General features: G+C 51.1%; 1 protein-coding gene and 1 long non-coding RNA gene across 3 annotated transcripts in view; one reads left to right on the forward strand and one right to left on the reverse strand.

The window, feature by feature from the left end:
- Positions 1-18,477, forward strand: part of ANTXR1 (ANTXR cell adhesion molecule 1) — a 197,838-nt gene that overhangs the window by 105,357 nt on the left and 74,004 nt on the right. Inside the window, exon 13 of one of the 2 annotated variants that reach the window (XM_025470233.3) lies at positions 18,006-18,101. The exons of the other annotated variant lie outside the window; for it this stretch is intronic. Within the exon in view, the coding sequence (XP_025326018.1) occupies positions 18,006-18,101 (96 nt within the window). The remainder of the gene's footprint in view (positions 1-18,005; positions 18,102-18,477) is intronic. 2 annotated transcript variants of the gene reach the window in all.
- Positions 3,485-4,896, reverse strand: LOC125756014 (uncharacterized). The gene is made up of 2 exons (XR_007413847.1): positions 4,476-4,896; positions 3,485-3,816 (listed from the first exon to the last, which is right to left on the reverse strand). It is a non-coding gene; the product is annotated as an uncharacterized LOC125756014 (long non-coding RNA).

An 18,477-nucleotide genomic window follows, 5' to 3' on the forward strand; every position in this document is an offset into this window, starting at 1 on the left:
GGGAACACTTTGAAGATGTTGCCTGCAGGATAACTAAGGGAAACACCAGTAAATTGGACCGGGTTGGTAAGTCGAATAGGATCGGGCTGCAGTTTCTTTGGAATTTTCCAAAAAAAGATCTTCTCAGTAGGTGAATCAAGTAAACAGTAACATAAGGAGAATCCTTAGACTATTTCAAAGAATGAGTTAAAATAAGTGTCTACTAAATTTTATGCATTATTACTACATCCCAATTCCTATTATTATTTAAATTTTTCTATCATGCTGAGCGTGGTCTGGAGGCATTTTATCAGAGAAGCTACCGTTTCATGCAGAAGAGAGATGCAGCTTCAGGAGGGGAGTTCGCAGCAGACTGGATCTCCCAGGGGCCCCCCAAGTAGCCCCAACTCACTGTGGTTTGGGGATTGAACAAGGTGTTAACTGATTTCCCAAGGGCTTTTTTTTAACCATTTTATCCTTCAGACGTTCATGAATTCAGACCGTTCTTTTCTGAAACTAGTGGTATTTTTCTGCTGGTGTTTATTTGAAAGAGAGAGAGACAGACACCAACAATGCACAGGAGAGCCCCTATCCACGACAAAGAATTATCTAGCCCAAAATGGCAATCATACCGAGTTGGAGAAACTTTAAAGAAACAGAATTTCTGGAAGGGATCTCAGGAGTCTGCATTTTTTTTTAAGATTTTATTTATTTAATTCATGAGAGACACAGAGGAGAGGCAGAGACACTGGCAGAGGGAGAAGCAGGCTCCATGCAGGGATCCCAATGTGGGACTCAATCCCGGGACCCCGGGGTCTCACCTGGGCCAAGGCAGATGCTCAGCCGCTGAGCCCCCCAGGCGTCCCAGGAGTCTGCATTTTAATAAGCTTTGCTAGGTAAATCTTAAACACAGGACTCTTCCCATTATCCTTACCTAATACTAATTGTCCTCCAAAGTTTAAAAAAAAAAAAACTATTAAAGTTTAAGAAAAAGGATTTATTCTCTTGATTCACTCCCAATCTCATTCATTTAAGAATCCCAAGATTTTAAAATCAGACCCTTCCTTTTATGTTCCTTCTTTTGGACAGTATTTCCTGGTATAAAAATGGGAATTCACCAAAAATAATTGTAGCCCAATGTGACCACTGTGGGGATCTTCTCCCTTTCGTGTTGCCAGGCAAAGACTGTAAAACTTTCTCTCCAGGTGCCCCTTTGCCGTGTTCCAGGTCTTGCCTTTGTTTCTGCCTCTCTCCGAAGGCCTAGTGAGCCAGAGACTTGCTGCCCCCTGCTCCAGGAAGAGAGAGCCCAGGCAGCATCAGTGTTGTTCTTAACGCTGTGTGTCTCCCGATGTCTCACCCAAGAGGGGCCTCCGGGTGCCACACAGGAATAGGTTATCAGTTGGGAACCATTGGCGACTTGAAGAAAACAATGACACAGATACTGGAAATAATTGTCTCCCACACACTGCGTAGTGCATTGTGCTTCTCGAGGAAAGAACAGAGACTGTGTCTTGTTCGCCACTGAAGCCAGCCCCTGGCGCAATGCCTACGCGGTACCCAGCAGATAGCTGGTACTTGAATGAATGAATGAATGAGTGGCCTCAGTTGGCTCATACTGAGATCATGATGGCACCTGCTGGTGGGAAAGAAAGGGAACCGGAATACAGCAGGATTAGAACAGGGGCCACTGAGCTGGCTGCAAGGTAGTCCTCCAGAGAGAATGGCCAGCAACCCAGTGTATGCATCCAAGGAGCACGGGGAGCCTGTGCGTGATTTAAGGGGGACAAATCTGCCAGCCGAGAAGCCACAACCGGTGATCCCAGACAGGGCAATAGTCAAAGACCTCCTCAGAACAGCATCAGCTCCACTCTTGGCAGGGGTGCAGACCTGGAGAAGGAACCTAGAAATCCCCCACGCAGCTGGATCAGGATTCAGGGCAGGCCGCCAGCCCGCTGAAGGTCGGCAGTGCCAGGCCGCAAGGGGGGCAGAACCACAGAGACTCACGCAGAATCCAGGTAACTGCAGTATCTGCCAAGCCCCCAAAGCACGGAGGTGTAAGACGTGGGAAACAGACGAGTCTGGAAGGAATGGCAATGTGATGTGGTAAGTTCTTTAATAGAGAACTGAGCAATGCCTTGTGAGAGTAGGAAGTGGAGTGTCCGGGGGAAGCCGAGGACGGAAGAGATGGTAAGTGGCCTCAGGAAGAGAGAAAGAGCGGGCGTTTGCTGCGCCCTGGCGTGGGTCACGGCGTGTTCTGGGCACTGAGGCTGTGGTTGGTAGGCGCGGGGTGTCAGGAGACCAGTCGGAGACACAGCAGCTGGGACCAGCTGGACAGGCCTTCCCATATCTGCCATAGTTTGGAGTTTCGTATTTAATTTAAACAGCATACGTGATGCGGTGTCCACGTTAACCTCCGATCTTTCCTCATTCAAGAAATAAATGCCTTCTACCTTCGGGGGGGGACAAAGAGAATCTAAGGAACTGTAGGAAAGTCGTGAGTTGGGGGGCATGGGCGTGGCCTGTGGCCTGTGGCCGCCCGCCCAGGCCCGATGCTGAGGGTGCGCTGGTCAGGCTGGCTCCGGGGGGGCCGTGCTGGCACTCGCAGGTGGGGGCTGCGGTGCTTTACCTGTGGGAGGCTGCCGAGAGCGGGCAGGGACCGCCTCCCAGGACCGTCTTCAGGGGTCTGCCCCAGGCACCTTCCCCGGTTCACTTTGGAAATCAGTTCAGTTGGGTCACCAGTTTCTTTGAAGTGACCCGGGAAGATACAAACGCAGCCCGGCTCCGTGGGCCTGTGGCTGTCCAGGTAAGCAGACAGGTGGCAAGGCTGCCCTTGCCAGAGTTGCTGGAGTTTCGCCAGCCTGGTAGGGAATGGGTCCGGAAGCCTGGGCTGAGTGGCAACCTCGCCTTCCAGCATCATAAAAAATTATTGCATACTCTTCAGAAATAAAGTAGAAATCAGAGAAGACTTTTTTTCCTTCTATTTCTTTTCCAAGAAAAGAAATAGATTTTGCCTAAATCAAAATGGGCAGCTGTCTCTGGGGGAGGTACTTCATACCAACAGCTATAAGCACACGCGTCCCTCCAGGAAGGAAAGGTGTGTGGGAAGGAGGCTGTTGATGGCAAATGGGGCCAAATATCAGAATCCGTGTGTATTAAAATAGTACTGTAGGCGAAATGTTGAGGACTCAAAGATGAACAGCCAGTCCATGCCCTCTGGTACCCACATCATAGGTGCCAGGACAGAATGTACACCCAAGAGGTATATGTTTTACACTTTGGGGTACAAAAGGCAGCTATTGCACGGGCACCCAGAAGTTCCTGCATCTGCCCCAAAGACTCACAAACCTCCACGCAGGCCTTGGGGTAGGTCACCTGACGCAAGCCCTACGCACTTGAGGAGTGTCCACTTACTGGACCTAGTGGATTATGTCCCAGTTACCCAAAAAGGTGTTCCCCCCATTCTTGTGAGAGGGAGCTGGACAAATCATTCTGGAAATTCAGGGAGAACAAGTAGGCAGCTCATGATTTACTCAGCCCCAAACCTCTATCCCATGAGTGTCCTTTTCCCAACAAGGCCCTCCCCAAACCATTTTTTCAATTCTAAGAAATGGCCCCTAGAGAAGACAAGTCCTTTCCAAACGCCCAGTCGAGGAGGGCGGGCCCAGGGCCCACACTGGGACTTTACCCGATAGGTCTCTTCATCCTACCACTATTCCACTTCCTGTCCAGTTCGCTCCCACACCCGCCTCTCTCCTTGTTCATTTCGCTACCGTCTCTTCACGTAGCCTGGAAGAGTCGGGCGAGGCTGGATTGGAGGGCAAATAGGAGGCCGATGACCTTGAAGAGAGTTTGAATGGCAGCCAGAAGGAAATCATTAAAAAAAAAAAAAAAAAAACAAGGCATTAGTTTAGGAAGATCCATCTATCGTCTGTATGTTCCAAGTATATTAACAAAATAGTATTAATTTGGATGCCAATGATTTATAGTTTTGTTCATTTGGAAAGGAAATAGGCTCCAGGTTACTTTGACGCTATCTGCACGGAAAGTGGCCAACCCACAGCCCCGGAGCTACAAGTGAATTAGCATTTCATACTCAGCCCTGGAAGAGGATGGCCTTTACTTTATTATTGCTGCAATTATAGGTAATATGTCCTTTGAAAGATGTGGCTTAGGGGACACCTGAGTGGCTCAGTGGTTGAGTGTCTGCCTTGGGTCAAGGCGTGACCCCGGGGTCCCAGGATTGAGTCGGGCTCCCTGCAGGGAGCCCGCTTCTCCCTCTGCTTGTGTCTCTGCCTCTCTCTGTGTCTCTCAGGAATAAATGAAATCTTTAAGAAAGAAAGAAAGAAAGGTGGCTTAAAACACAGAGGAAAGATTAGTTGGAGAAGAAAAGTGGGAATAAACATGGGCTCTGGGATCAGATCAGTGTGGTGACTGAAACCCTGGTCCTTAAATAGCTGGCCCGGTACACAGTAGGTACCTGGAGTTGGCTTCCTTACCCTGATGTCGTAAGCTCTGTAGGGATCAGCACAGTGCCGTGGTTTCCAAAGAGGCTCTGGCTTCTGAATTAACAGAAGTATCATATCTATGACTCCAGGGACAGAACCTCTGAACTTGGTGGAGGTCAAATCTCATTTGAGTGTTGTAGGACATACCAGGACGCTTCCAGGGAGAGCCTAGAGAAACAATGGGTGAAAAGTCTTGCCAAACATGGAAGGTTATGTAGAATATTCTATGGAATTGGAACTCTTTGGCTTGGAGACAAAGGAAGACTTGGCTGTTTTTAGTATCTGGAGGGCTGTCCTGAGACCGGAGTGTCTGCTTTTATTACATAGATCCAAGGCATAGAATAGGCTACCAGTTTGTGGCTTAGTTTTTTTAAATGGTCTACGTAATTGGCTGCTTCAGGGGGCAGCGAGCTCCCTGTTGGGCAGTATTCAAGCACAGGCCACTTGACAAGTTGACAGAATTGCCATTTGCACGCACATCAGACTCCTTCCGACGCTAAGAGTCTGTAATTTCTAAAACTAAAAGTAAGCTGGTGAAGGAGTGAGGTGAACATTATCAGTCCTATGCAGCATAACTGAGTGTGGCTCTTATATTCTGAAAATAAATGTGAGATCCTCTTGTTGGTGACACTGGAGATGGTTTGTCTTAGCGTAATTCAAATTGGCCAACCTCCACCTAATACGAAAGAGATCATACTTCAGACCAAAGTGTGCTCCTTCTGAGCTCCTTCTGAGAACAATTTGTTTCAAGTGACCTCAAAACAAGCCTTCTAATTTACAAACAATTGATACACTAGTCATAAATCATTCTCATCTCCTTACTAGTCTCAGTAAAGCCATACACAATTCAAGGTCTTTTACACAATATCTAGTATTTTTTATTATTATTATGTTAACAAGATGACCTGTGGTTTCTCATACTATCATCAGAAAGGGCAAAAGACCACAGGAATATCAGAATGCAGAATTCAGATATCAAATGTTGTTTATGAACTGAAAGAAAAATAGTTTGCCAACATCTCTGTTTTGGTAACCCTTGTATGCATAAAAATATCTTTTCTTTCAAATATATTTTGGAGGATCTGAGCTGATTTGTTTTTCTTGGATGTTTGAGCAATTGACTTTCAATATTTTTATCTCAAAGTATTTTAAAGAATGTTTGCCTTAAGTTTGAAATCTCCTTGTTTTAAGAATAAATAAGAAAAAAAATTTTCTGAATCTATGCTCTTAAGAAACTGCGGTAAACACATATAAGATGGCAATATTTATTTTTAGAAATAAAAGTTAAATCCAAATAATCCATAACCAAGATAAGTATAAAGGACCAAACCCAGCAGTTAAAGAACAGAGACAAATGGCATTTAAAAAATATCACACTGTATGCTGTTTACAATAAAAAATGCATTCAATAAAATGATGAATCTTTATTCATCAATAAAGATGAAAATCAAGGAATGAGAAAAGTTCTATCAGGAAAATACCAACAGAAAGCTAGCATAGCTATATCAATATTAGATAAAACAAACTTTTGGGGATCCCTGGGTGGTGCAGCGGTTTAGCGCCTGCCTTTGGCCCAGGGCGCCATCCTGGAGACCCGGGATCGAATCCCACGTCGGGCTCCCGGTGCATGGAGCCTGTTTCTCCCCCTGCCTGTGTCTCTGCCTCTCTCTCTCTCACTGTGTGCCTATCATAAATAAATAAAAATTAAAAAAAAAACTTTTATGGCAAAAAAAATTATTGGTATTAAAAGGATCATTACATAATGTTAAAAGGAACTGATTCTAGTCTGAACTTAATGATATATCCTTAGCATATATGAAACAAATATTGACAGAATTATAAAGAGAAACTGATAGATCTACCACCACAAGAGATATAAATGCAATTCTTTCAGTAGTTAATAGATTAAGCAGCCCAAGGAAAATTAATAAAATATAAATAATTTGAATACTGCAATTAAGCATGATCTAGTGGACACACAATGAGGCTACAGAAAAATGTTCTAGGAAGGGTCCAAAGTTCTTTGGTTGCATAAAATAGAGGTTATGCAGTTATAAGATTACTGAAAAAAATACCATTATTTCATAAATTCTAAGACACACTTTATGCACATTTTAACATCTCTGAAATTGGGATGTTCCAGATCACCAGTTATATATCATCATTTAATTGGCCATAGTTTTCCCTAATGGCTCCTCAAATAATCAATTATCCTACAAGGATGCGTCTTAGGTTCAGTGAGATATTTCCCATCAGTCTGTACTGTGCCAAAAGTAGAAGAAACATATGCTGAACAAAACTGACCAGTCACCTCCTCTCACCGTCCACCCCATCCATCGTGGAAAAAGAGAACTCTAGCCTCTCTCCTTTGAAGAATGAAACATAGAGAAGGGGGTAGGAGCTGATGACCAACCACAATATGGCCAACTTCATGATATAACCAGTGGTGCTATTGCATAGTTAGGAAAAGCTCACGTTTTCGGAAATATCAAACAGACATCTAAATCTCTTATAAGTCAAAGCAAAGTCATAATGGAAATTAGGAAATACTTAAAACTAGTCAATTATGAAGATGCCACATGACAAAACTTATGAATGCAGCTGAAGTCGTTCTTAGAGGAAAATCTGTAGCCTTAAGTGTTTATACTAGAAAAGAAGGAAGTGGTAAGCCAGTTAGCCAAGCATTGAACCCAAGACATTAGAGAACAACGGAGTACACCCCCCAAAAAAATATAGAAGAACACAAGTATGAAAGTAACAAACAGAATAGAAAACAAGATAAACAGAGAAGTAACAAAGAAAACTATTAGTTGGGGGCAGGGGAGATGAAAAAGAAAAATAGGTGTGTGTCCAAGGAACTGTATTATCCGTGGATGGGCGACGGGCCACACTCACTGCTGTCACGGGTTGGGGCTGTGCTGGAGGGACATCATCAACCAAAAGAACCTAGAAAATTCATGCTGACTGAGCTCGTCCCTCACCTACACCGAGGTCTTTCTTCCCGTGGAAGCCTTTGTACAAAAACGAATGTTATCAAACACTGTACAGTGTTTCCCCGTTACTCTCCACCGTCTCATCTTGAGCTAAACTTTGCTAGGTCACTACGAAGCCCTCGATTGCTGAGGCTGTTCGCCCTTCCAGACGCTATGGTTTTTGACATTTACGGTTCTGCTTTTTCTGGCCTCTCCTTTCTTGGTATTACATGTGTCTTCTCTTCTAGGTGTCCCCCTTCTAATCTGACAGTTGAAGATATCAGATACCAGACAACCACACTTCTGTAATTTGTATATAAAATAAGAATTCCTAGTCTCTGAATAAGAACTTGGGAGAAAGTGTATGCCCTAAGTACACAACCTCTAGTGAATGACCAGTGTGTCCATTCATGCCCACGCCTAGGTCGTTGGGGCTCTTCTGAATGTTTGAGTCTTTTGGGTTGAGCGTTCTGGATTAGTGAATCCAGTTGTAAGAGACACAATTGCAGGAAGAAGTGCACAATTTAAAGAGGGTCCAAAAAGTGTGATGAGTGGAGAGGACAGGGGGAAAGATGGGGGTGGGGGGCCAGGAAAGAAAGGAGAGGTAGAGGAAGAAACCAGGGGGAGGAGGTGGGGAGAAGGAGCTGCAGGAGTAGAAAAGGAGGAGCAAAGGAAGGATTGATTAACAGTTTGGGAAATAGGGCCAAAAAGAAGAGAGAGCCTGAAAGGATCTCCTTTCTCCAACATTGAAATAATTGCCAACTCCTTAAATGATTGAAAATTGGCAAAATCCGTGGACTGGGCTATCACACAGAACCGGAGGAGACAGCAGCCAAACCCAGGCCATATTGTCCTCGTTGACAATTTATGGTCACATTCCACCAAATCACAGGCCTCCCCGGCGTCCTCATGTGTGTCTTCTGATCAGGACATTTCTGGGGACTGACGTGATTTATACTGTTTGCACTCCCAAAAGGCCAGCAAGCTCTTCCTTCTGCTTCCTACAGACTGACAAAGCCCCTTCTTTCCTTTTGCAAAGCAACCCGCTTCTCACCTATTCATTAGGAAATTCAAAGATCAGTGATTTGATGTCGATCCCCCTAGAACCAGAGTCATCAGTGCCTCGAGCATATGTAACTAGCATTCCTTTGCCGTCACTATGGTTGCTAGAACAGATGTTAGCTTCCTCGGGGCCCAAGGCAGTGGGCTGAGTGTTTTGTTTCCTTACAAAAAAAAAAAAGTTAAAAAGCATGTGAATAAGTGACAACTAAAATATTCCCGGGTTTCTTGTACACACATCCCAGTGTCAGGACTGCTTCATTTGCAGGCCAAGGAAATACGAAAGGTGCAGCGAAGGGTGATTTCTTTTACCTTCATTGTCCAAATTCATGGAATTGGAAAAGATACCTAGAAGCTCAAGGTTTTGAGATTGCATATAAAAGTACAAACTCAACCTAAATGACTGTCTAACAAATGCCGCTGCTACCAGAATCCAATCTGGCAACCTCGGTTGACCTCCACTTACTGGAGGTAAAATCTGTGAACGCGTTGGTTCCTAATAGATAAAAATGTTTGACGATGAGCGAAATTTTGCATTCCATGCTTCCTCGCTCTGAGTAAAGGGATGTCCGCCCCGACTTCTGTGCCTTTGATCACATTTCACTTTCCTTCTGGAATGCCCTCTCCTGCTCTCCACCTACCCAGATTTCCCTGTGGCTTCTAGGCCTGCCAAGTGCTGCCTGGACCTGCCCCAGGATGCCTCACTGGCCTTGGCAAGCCTCCGGAACTCTGCTCTGAGCTCAGGCGCTGTGGTTTGTAGCATCATTTCAAGTTTAACTACACATACCCTGTGCTGCTCCTCGAGCGAGCCCTGTGAGTCGACCCTGACCTTCTACCTGGACAGTGATGACGTCTTCCAGGAGTGGAGACCCACCGTGTTCATCTTTCTGTGTCTCCTGCTGCTGACTGTGTGTTAGAAACTCAACAGGAAGTGATTAGTTGGTTTCTAGATACTCCGTAATTCAGTTTAGAGGCCTAGTTTTGAAGAACCGGTCATCGCGGTCACCACTGGTGAGCCTCTATGTGTGTGAGGCACCGCCCAAATCAGAGGCCTGGCTCTACCTTTCCAAGTTTATAATAATCTAAGGCAACAGCTCACAGGACACAGTAGGTATGCTTACTTGCTGGCGATAGGTAATGATGATGCTGACTCACCTGGGAGGGATGACCAAGGAAACCAATTAAGCACGTACCTTAAATAAAAAGCTACATTAAAGGCAAAGAGACCAGTCTCCGTAAGGAAATGAAAAATGAAAAAACAAGAAATTAGCCTTTCTCTTCCAGCGTCATCATATTTGAACGTTACTAAGGAACTATCTAATCCTATTTCAACAGCCCACTCACGGGAGCTAAGGCATCCTGAGTACTAATGAGCTGCATCTTGTCTGAATTATTCTCCAAAAACTGGTTTTGATTCGCAAGCTCTATGCATTTTGTGGAGAGAAAGGAATGTGCTGAATGAACCCAAGATTTTCTTATCATCACCCTTACCGTTGAGAGTGAGATCAAGTGTCTCTACTGGGTCGGGGTGACAAGAAGACCAGGACGATGCTGGAAAACCTTGATACGAGGCGTCCTTCCGTGACACAGGACCTTAGAGCTTGAGTTTGAAGGAGGATGGCATCAATCTCCCCTTAATCACATACGAGTGACAGGTTATCGAAGTCCTGGTGGTATTATTCACATAAGGCATAAAGTCCTAAGATTTGCAGCAAACTAGAATTTGCACGTCCAAAGGATTGCTTCCCCTTCAAAATATTTACCTTGGAAAGCCGTGTCCTTTCTCCAACAACAGTGTCACGAAGCCAACTGTCTTCACTCCTGCTTGAAACGAGCTCAACATCGAAGTCACGGAATTTGAATATCCTCAGTAGGGGAATAGGGACACATCGTCATTTGATATGAAAACAACCTCTAAAAGTTGTGGGAACCGGGTCTGATGAATGGTAGTTTATCAAGCCGGGAACCTCCTTGGTGAAAAGCGAAGCATGACTGAGAAGGTATAAGAGTTTCTTGTTGTGGCCTATGAATTGGTTTCAAAAATGGTTCCAAGGGAGGCATCTCAGCACTGCTTTGAGCAATGGCTGTATCACTGGAGGGTCTCCGGTGTCCAAAGCCACTACGTTGGGAGGGAATTAGATTCATCTGGATGTGGGGGTTTTGCTACGCTCACTACAAGAACGGCCTCATTACTTCATGGCCAAACTTTTTAAAAGGAGTTCCACTAGCGCTTAGGTAATTCTCACCTCATATTTTATTCTATCCTGCCTACTTTGCGGGTTAAGGGATCCAGTGTCTTCAGTGTCTATCAATTTTATGGCTACTTGTAGCCCAGATCACTGTCAGGTAACAGGAATGAATCATAACAGGAATGAATGAATCATAATCATGTAATTATGTTTTACCAACATCAATATTTGATCACCTGTAATGGGAGCAATTAAACTTCCCATTGGGAAACCCACTTGGGTTTCCCTTTCCCCGACACGGGTATGGACATCCAAGGGCCTGTGGTCTCCCAAATACCTAACCTGGGGCCACCCACGAACTTCGTAGCTCCAGCCACAGTAAGCGGGAGATTGTTTACAGAAATCAAATTCGTTGGCCTAGGCCAAGGCCAGGCACATCACTAGGAACACGATGTGGGCGTAGAAGCAAGAGGGAATCACAAGGGACATCACCTCTATTGAAGGATGGCTATGTGTCAGGATCTTTACATCTCTTATCCCATTGAGGATCAAATCAACCCCGGGAAGCAGGAATTATCTCAACCTCATCTACGTAGCAAAAGGGAAATTTAAGAGACGTTGCGCAACGCATTTAAAATCTGCATATTAATAATTGGGAGAATTCGGATTTAAATATCCTTTCCTGATTCCAAAGCCCCAGCTCTTTGCAGTGAGGTTAGTGAGCTGTTTCCAGCGGAGGGGGATGTGAGCAGCCTCGGGGGACGCTGACTCCAGTGCTGTTTCTGCACCCACTAGCTGTTAAAAGGCACTAGGCTCCTCGATTCTAACTTCCCTCCATCTAATAAATACTTGAGTGACAGGTCATTTTATGTTTGAAAGGCTGTACTGTGTCTCAGGGTCACAAAATGAGTAAAGTCGGACTTGTGTCCTCTAGGGGCTTACAGTTAAGGGAGAGAGGTGAGCACCTAGTGATAGGATTTCTGTCATGCACGGTAGATGCTGACGTAGGGCACACACCAGAGGTCACTGCTAGTGTTCACTTGTCTGTGCTTAACTACAGGTCTGTCATTGCACAGACCAAGCCCATCTTGTACGCCAGTCCTTGCAGAGGGCCTCGCACATAGTAGGTGTTCAGTGAGAAGACAAGATAGGAGCGAATCAAAAAAATAAATAAATAAATAAATAATAAATAAATAAGATAGGAGCGAATCGGGGTTGCCTGAGCTAAGACATGAGAGATGAGAAACAGCCTCCCCAGCATTGAAAGGACGAAAGGGTGTTTCAGGGGGAAGAACACGGGAGAACAGCCCGGCAGGGTGTGCACAGGTTCACTCTTGTCAAAGCACGAAGTGTAAGGAGGGAGGCGGAGAGGAGAGGCGGTCGGAGAAGTACAAGGCCCCTCGCCGTGAGGACCCGAGGACCCGTAATGGGCTCTGGGGATTCCATGGACGCTCTGGAATCGTCATGCAAATTTGTGAGCCTGTGTGTCCATGTGAACGTGTCCTTTTCTGACCAAAGGGGTGCGTCCCTTTCATCGAATTCTCGAACGAACGTTAACGGAACCGTGCAGACAAGGAGGAGCTGTTAGAGCTTTCAGGGCAGCGTTCCGGGTGGATGACTCTAGATGCCGCCGCAGACGGTGGAATTGGGGGCAGCGAGACGGTGGTGGGGAATGAGAGCCGCCGCTGTCTAGGAAAGACGTAATCTGTTCGGACCCTCATCTGCAGTGTCCAGGGGAGCAGACGGGGACACGCGCAAGAAGGGCTCAGGTCGCCAAGTCCTGCCGCGGAGTGAGGAGAGGAGCGGAGCAGGCCTGAGCGGGCCAACAGCGGGCTCCGTTTGACCTCGTTGATGTTCCGGCATCGGTATGACCTGCCAGGCAGTCGAAGGACCCTGACCGGAGCGTCAGGAGAGATCTAGGCTAGGGATGAAGAGGTCAGTCCTCGGCCCCGAGGTGAGAGTCCCACCTCTGAGAGGCAGAGAGGCGGCCCGTGGAGGAGGGCGCCAGGGGCACAGCGCAGCCAGCTGCGCATCCACGGGTCGCACGACATCGTCCGTTACGCACTGCCGCTGAATCGTGCACTTTTAAAAATGCCTAAAATGGCAACTTGTATCTTTTTACCATGATGTTTTTAAAAAGATTTTATTTATTCATGAGAGACCCACAGAGGCAGAGACACAGGCAGAGGGAGAAGCAGGCTCCATGCAGGGAGCCCGACGCGGGACTCGATCCTGGGTCTCCAGGATCACACCCCGGGCTGCAGGCGGCGCTAAACCGCTGAGCCCCCCAGGGGTCCCACCATGATTTTTTAAAGCAGATTTAGAAAGCAGACACGCTCCGAGCAAAGTGAAAACTATATACCTTTCCAAAAATAAAACAAAACCAAAAAATGCATCTGTGGCCCATGGAGCAGCCCGTGAGGAAGGTGGATAAGGGGTAACCGGATAGGAGGAAGGAACTCAGGAGAGTCCGTAGGGTCTCACGTGCCAGGAGAATAGAATTCCAGTAAAATGCAGGGCGGGTTGGGTGGAGAAGTTAGATAATCGCTGAAGTTGCTTCCAGAAATAATAGTCAGAATATATAAGCTGTGAGAGAGGGAGAGAGAATCTTGGTCTCTGGGGCTTGCTCATCCAGAACGTCTCCGCGGCAATAAAATGACTTAAATTTCATCTTACAAAATAAAACCTGCCCACGGTCCGCCAGTTTTGTCTGGGCAGGAAGCGGAGCTCGGCCCAGCTGCTGGGGATGCTTGTGCGTTCCACCCCGAGCTCTGGAATGTGACGCCTCCCAGCGCCAGCTGCGCCCCCGGACGGGGAGGCCTGGAGCTGAGGGGCCGCAGCCAGCCGGGGGCGCAGGGCCCCCCCACCCCCCACCCAGGGCCTCCGCTCTCCCTGGAGGAGACGAGTCTCTTTGTCTCCGCACGTGTCCCGCTCACCAGGTCGGCCTCTCCGGTGCTGGGAGCCAGCAGGTGGCCGCGTGGTTGTGCTCAGAGACCAGGGTGGCCCCGGACGAAGGGTCGCTGTCCACGAGGGCCTCCCCATAGTGCCTCAGATGGTCACCTGGAGAGGGAGCCAGAAGGAGGGGGAAGAGGAGGAGGAGGAGGAAGAAGGGGAAGGGGAGGAGGAGGAGGGAGAGGGGAGGAGGGAGAGGGAGGAGGGGGTGGGGCTCGCCAGTCCTGCCGCGGCCTGTGGCATCCATCGTCCCTCACCAGCCAGATCCAGGGAAGTCGCATCACCAGCTTTTGAGAAGCTTGAGCGGATCGCCAGCTATTTTCTGGTCGAATCTCTGGCAGCGTGTGGCTAAGGGCCCCTTGACGCGCAGAGTAACGCTGCTGACTCACTGGTTCGCGGGCCGCGGCCCAGAGCAGCCTGGCCTGGCGCCGTGAGCGCCGCACACCTCGGGGAGCCCGTGTTGATGCTCGGGGTCCGCAGACCCTGGCGGGGAGCCCTCGGCTAGGAGGCCGCGCCGTCGCCAGACCCCATCGAGTCGGTCGCGAGGGCCCGTCCTGGGAGCCGTGAGAGGAGGGGGTGTCGGAGGGGCCGCCGCGGTGAAGCCTAGGATGCCTCATCTGTGCGTCTCCAGGAGCGAGACGCCCCCCACGTGCTACGTGGACCCCACCGGTCCTTCCTTATTGTCGGCTAACGACCGGCCGAGCGTGGCGGTGAACGCGCTGGAAACTCAAACCTGGGATGGAATCGGTTTCCCCACGTCGCCGTGGGCCTGGGGCCTGTGCCGGGAGGACCTGGGGCGGCAGCAGGGGCGGCAGGGGCAGCCCACGGGGGAGCAGGGCCGAGCCCGCCTGCCGTGGGATTTAGGAAGGCTTCACACTCTTCCCTAAAGGACCCGGTGATCGTCGCCCCCACGACTGGGAGAGGCACCACCCCACGCGCCTTGCGGCTCCAGTCACACAGCCCAGAGCGTCTCCCCCCCCACCGCCCACCGCCTCCTGATGAATATTTTTCTAATCAAAGAGCCATTTTGGTTTTTTTAGACTTTGTTTTCACTTTCTAAGCAAAACAAGAATTTAACTCGTGTCGAGGGTTAGGCTGCCGGGACGAGAGCAATGGTGGGAATCGGTCTTTGGCGGCCTGTCCGCTGCCTTGCTCGGCCTCTGAACTCTTTCCAGCGCTCCCAGTACCTGCGCGGGGGCGGCCCTGCGTACGCCGCCGACACACACGCCGCGGGCTAACGGGACGTCTTCACGCGAGTGGTCAGTCCCACGGCACGCGGGTGATCGAAGCTCCAAACCAGGATGCTTGGGGGGGGGGCTGCGCTGTGGGCTCATCCCTCGCTGACTTCGCTCTGAAATACAGCGTCACCCATGTGACCCCTTGATCCACACTGGGCCACGGGCCGAGGCTTCCCTCGGAGCAGGTGCAGCCATTAAAAATATGGTTTAATCTCTCATGTGGACGCTTCAGGCCTAGTCTTTAAAGGGCAGATATTTCTCTCTCTCTTTTTTAAAAGATTTTATTTATCTATTCATGAGAGACACCGAGAGAGGGGCAGAGACACAGGCCGAGGGAGGGAGAAGCAGGCTCCCTGCAGGGAGCCCGACGGGGGACTCGATCCCAGGACCCCGGGGTCACGCCCTGCGCCGAAGGCAGATGCTCAACCACTGAGCCCCCCGGGCAGCCCTAGAAATAATATAATTAAATTCCTAAGGTAGTTGATGAGAGTCACAGGGGCTGCCAAGGGAAAGCTGCTAGCGTGTAGGGCAGCCCCCGGCTCGCAGCGAGCGCTCCGTATAGGTGAGTCGTGCTAATGACAATCCTCCTCCTCCTCCTCCTCGTTCCACCAGAATGTGAGTTCCTTCAGAGAAACCATCTGTGCTGTTCACCACCTGGCAGGTGCGGGGTGCGGGGGGTTCGCTGTTGAATCACACGCGGCCCCTGCACGTGGGTCCCGCTTGTGCAGCCTCCCCGGCCGCCCGCGAGCACCTGGTCTGTCCAACCGCGCCCTTCCTCCCCGCTCCATCCTGGGCGGAGCAGACCCACCCGCTGGGAGAGCCAGGGGAGAGCCACCCGCTGGTGCATCAGGTGCATCTCGGTGCTGCCGGGGTTCCCCCCAGGGCACAAGCCTCCTCTCCCCTCGCCGCAGTGGGAGGGGGATGGGCAGGGCGGCGCTTGGCCCCATAGCTTCCGTGCCACCCGCCCGCTGGCACCTTAGGGCGCTCCTTTGTCCCCCCGGCCGTGCAGCGGGGCGGCTGAGACTTCCGGTCTCCTTTTGGGGGTGCAGAGCCTGAAGGGTTAGGAGTCACCCTCGACCGCCCGGGAGGCTGGGAAGTCTGCTCGATGTGCTGCAGCGCTCGCGTCCACGCCCTGGGCCCCCGGGGCTCCCGCCCCACCCGCCGCTGCACCTGCCTCGAGGCCGCACCCTCCCGGGGACAGTCGGCCTTCCCAAGCCCCCGCCCGTTGGACCAGGATACTTAGCTCCTGGCTCTTCGGTCCAAGACATTCCAGGGACTCAGAGCTGCCTTTAAACAGCTTCCAGGGATCCCTGGGTGGTGCAGCGGTTTAGCGCCTGCCTTTGGCCCAGGGCGCGATCCTGGAGACCCGGGATCGAATCTCACGTCGGGCTCCCGGTGCATGGAGCCTGCTTCTCCCTCTGCCTGTGTCTCTGCCTCTCTCTCTCTCTCACTGTGTGACTATCATAAATAAATAAAAAATTAAAAAAAAAAAAAAAAAACAGCTTCCAGTAGCCCCGCTGAGCCCCAGGAGTGGGAGGGAGTCCGGTCCCAAGGGTGCCACTGACCTGCTGCGCTCACCCTCAACAGGCCACCCAGCCTCGGGCCTCGTCATGGGCTGGGGGCTGGGGGCAGCTCCGAGCCCCTCATCGTGCGGCCTGTGGTCCCCCCTGGAGACAGACACGGGCCAAGAAGATCACAGGTGTAACTTTGAGGGCGTCACGCGCTCCTGTCCCCTTGGAGCCCCTCCATACACCCGTGGGTCCTCCGGGCCTGGGTAAGGGCCTCTGGGACAGGAGAGCTCGGACGCCAAAGTAGGGGGGCCCAGGGATGGATTTTTAAAAAACAACTTTAGTAGTTTATCTTCTTACTACTGATTAAGAGAAAGAAAGAAAGAAAGAAAGAAAGAGAGAAAGAGAGAGAGAAAGAGAGAGAGAAAGAAAGAAAGAAAGAAAGAAAGAAAGAAAGAAAGAAAGAAAGAAAGAAAGATTTTTTTAAGATTTTAAAAAATTTATTGATTCCTGAGATACACAGAGAGGCAGAGACACAGGCAGAGGGAGAAGCAGGCTCCCTGCGGGGAGCCCGACGCAGGACTCGATCCCAGGACCCGGGGTCACACCCTGACCCCAAGACAGACAGACGTTCCACCGCTGAGCCCCCCGGGCGCCCAAGACCGATTTTTTTTTTTAAGAAAATTACATAAACCCACTATCTGCGAAACCACTATAAATATTTTAGCACAGCCCCCTCGGTCCTTCCCTCTCACTCCTGACCTTTATCCAGGAGCCCAGTCACTATCAGGAACGCTTTCGCGTGTCGTCTCAATATCGCTGGACAGCAGCGTCCACACGGTGGCCAGAGGCTCGGTGGCCGCACCAGCAGCCACTCCCTCACTGAACAGGACATGGAGGTGCCAACGTGCCGACTACCGGGGTGGGAGGGCTCCAGGAGGGGCTCCCGGCTGTCCTCAGAAACAGGACGTGACGGTCGCGCCCATGACAGCTGGCTCCGCGCCCTGCCCGCCCCCACCCACACCCCCCAAAACTCCTTCCCTTTCCGCTGCCTGCGGCCGGGTTGGGCGGGGGAGACGTCAGTGTGTCCCCTCGGGCCGGCGGCCCTGCCATCCCGACCCGACGGGGACCTCGGTTTGCTAGAGGTTAGCAGCCCTCGCGGGCCCGGGCAAGCACGCGAACTTTCAGGACCAGGCTGGGCACGTTCGAAAGGGGCAACGCTCGTCCCGGGCGCCCGCCTCAGCCCCTGGCCCGAGCCTGGCAGCGCTGGTGACTCAGCTGCCTCCGCCCTGGCCTCTGGGGTCTGTGTCGGCCCCCGCCCCGAATCCGTGTCCCCACCCCGTGCTGTGCGCTGGCTCTGGGCCTCGCCCGTGGATGGGCTCCGGAGGGGGGGGGCCGAGCATGTGTGGGGTGAGTCCAGGGCGGCGGGGCTGAGGGCAGGTGCAGAGGGGGAGGATGTCACCAGCGTGGTGGCCCCGGGAGCCGGGCCTTCTGCAGAGAGCTGGCCACGGGGAGCGTGTGGCCCACGGGGCAGGCCGGGGCCCGGGTGGCCACAGCGCACAGGCCGGCCCGCTGCTGACCGTCCTCTCTCTCGGCCCCACAGTCGGACGGCTCCATCCTGGCAATCGCCCTGCTGATCCTGTTCCTGCTGCTGGCCCTGGCTCTCCTCTGGTGGTTCTGGCCCCTGTGCTGCACCGTGGTAAGTGCCCCGAGCGCCGCCCCCGCGGCCCGGGCCCCGAGCCCAAGGTGACACAAGGCCCGCAGGCCCGGGAGCCGGAGACGGTGACCAGAACCTTTTTGAAGGGGTCTAGGGGCAGATGCTCCTACAAGGGAGACCAAGGTGGCGTAGGCCGCGTGGCTCGGCGGGCGGCCGGTCGCTGGGGGTGGTGCGGGCGGGGGTGAGACGGTCAGTGGGCACAGCATCCCCGTAGCCACGGGGCTGCAGCGCTGAGGATGCTGTGAACCGTGTGTCAGACGTGCCCACGTCACGCGTGCAGAGTTGCACCAGCCAATGGGCTTCCACGGCCACTCTGGCCTTGGCAGCCGGTCGCCCACCTGAGACAGGGCCTCCTCCG

Source organism: Canis lupus, chromosome 10, assembly GCF_003254725.2.
Source record: "Canis lupus dingo isolate Sandy chromosome 10, ASM325472v2, whole genome shotgun sequence".
Lineage (NCBI taxonomy): Eukaryota > Metazoa > Chordata > Mammalia > Carnivora > Canidae > Canis > Canis lupus.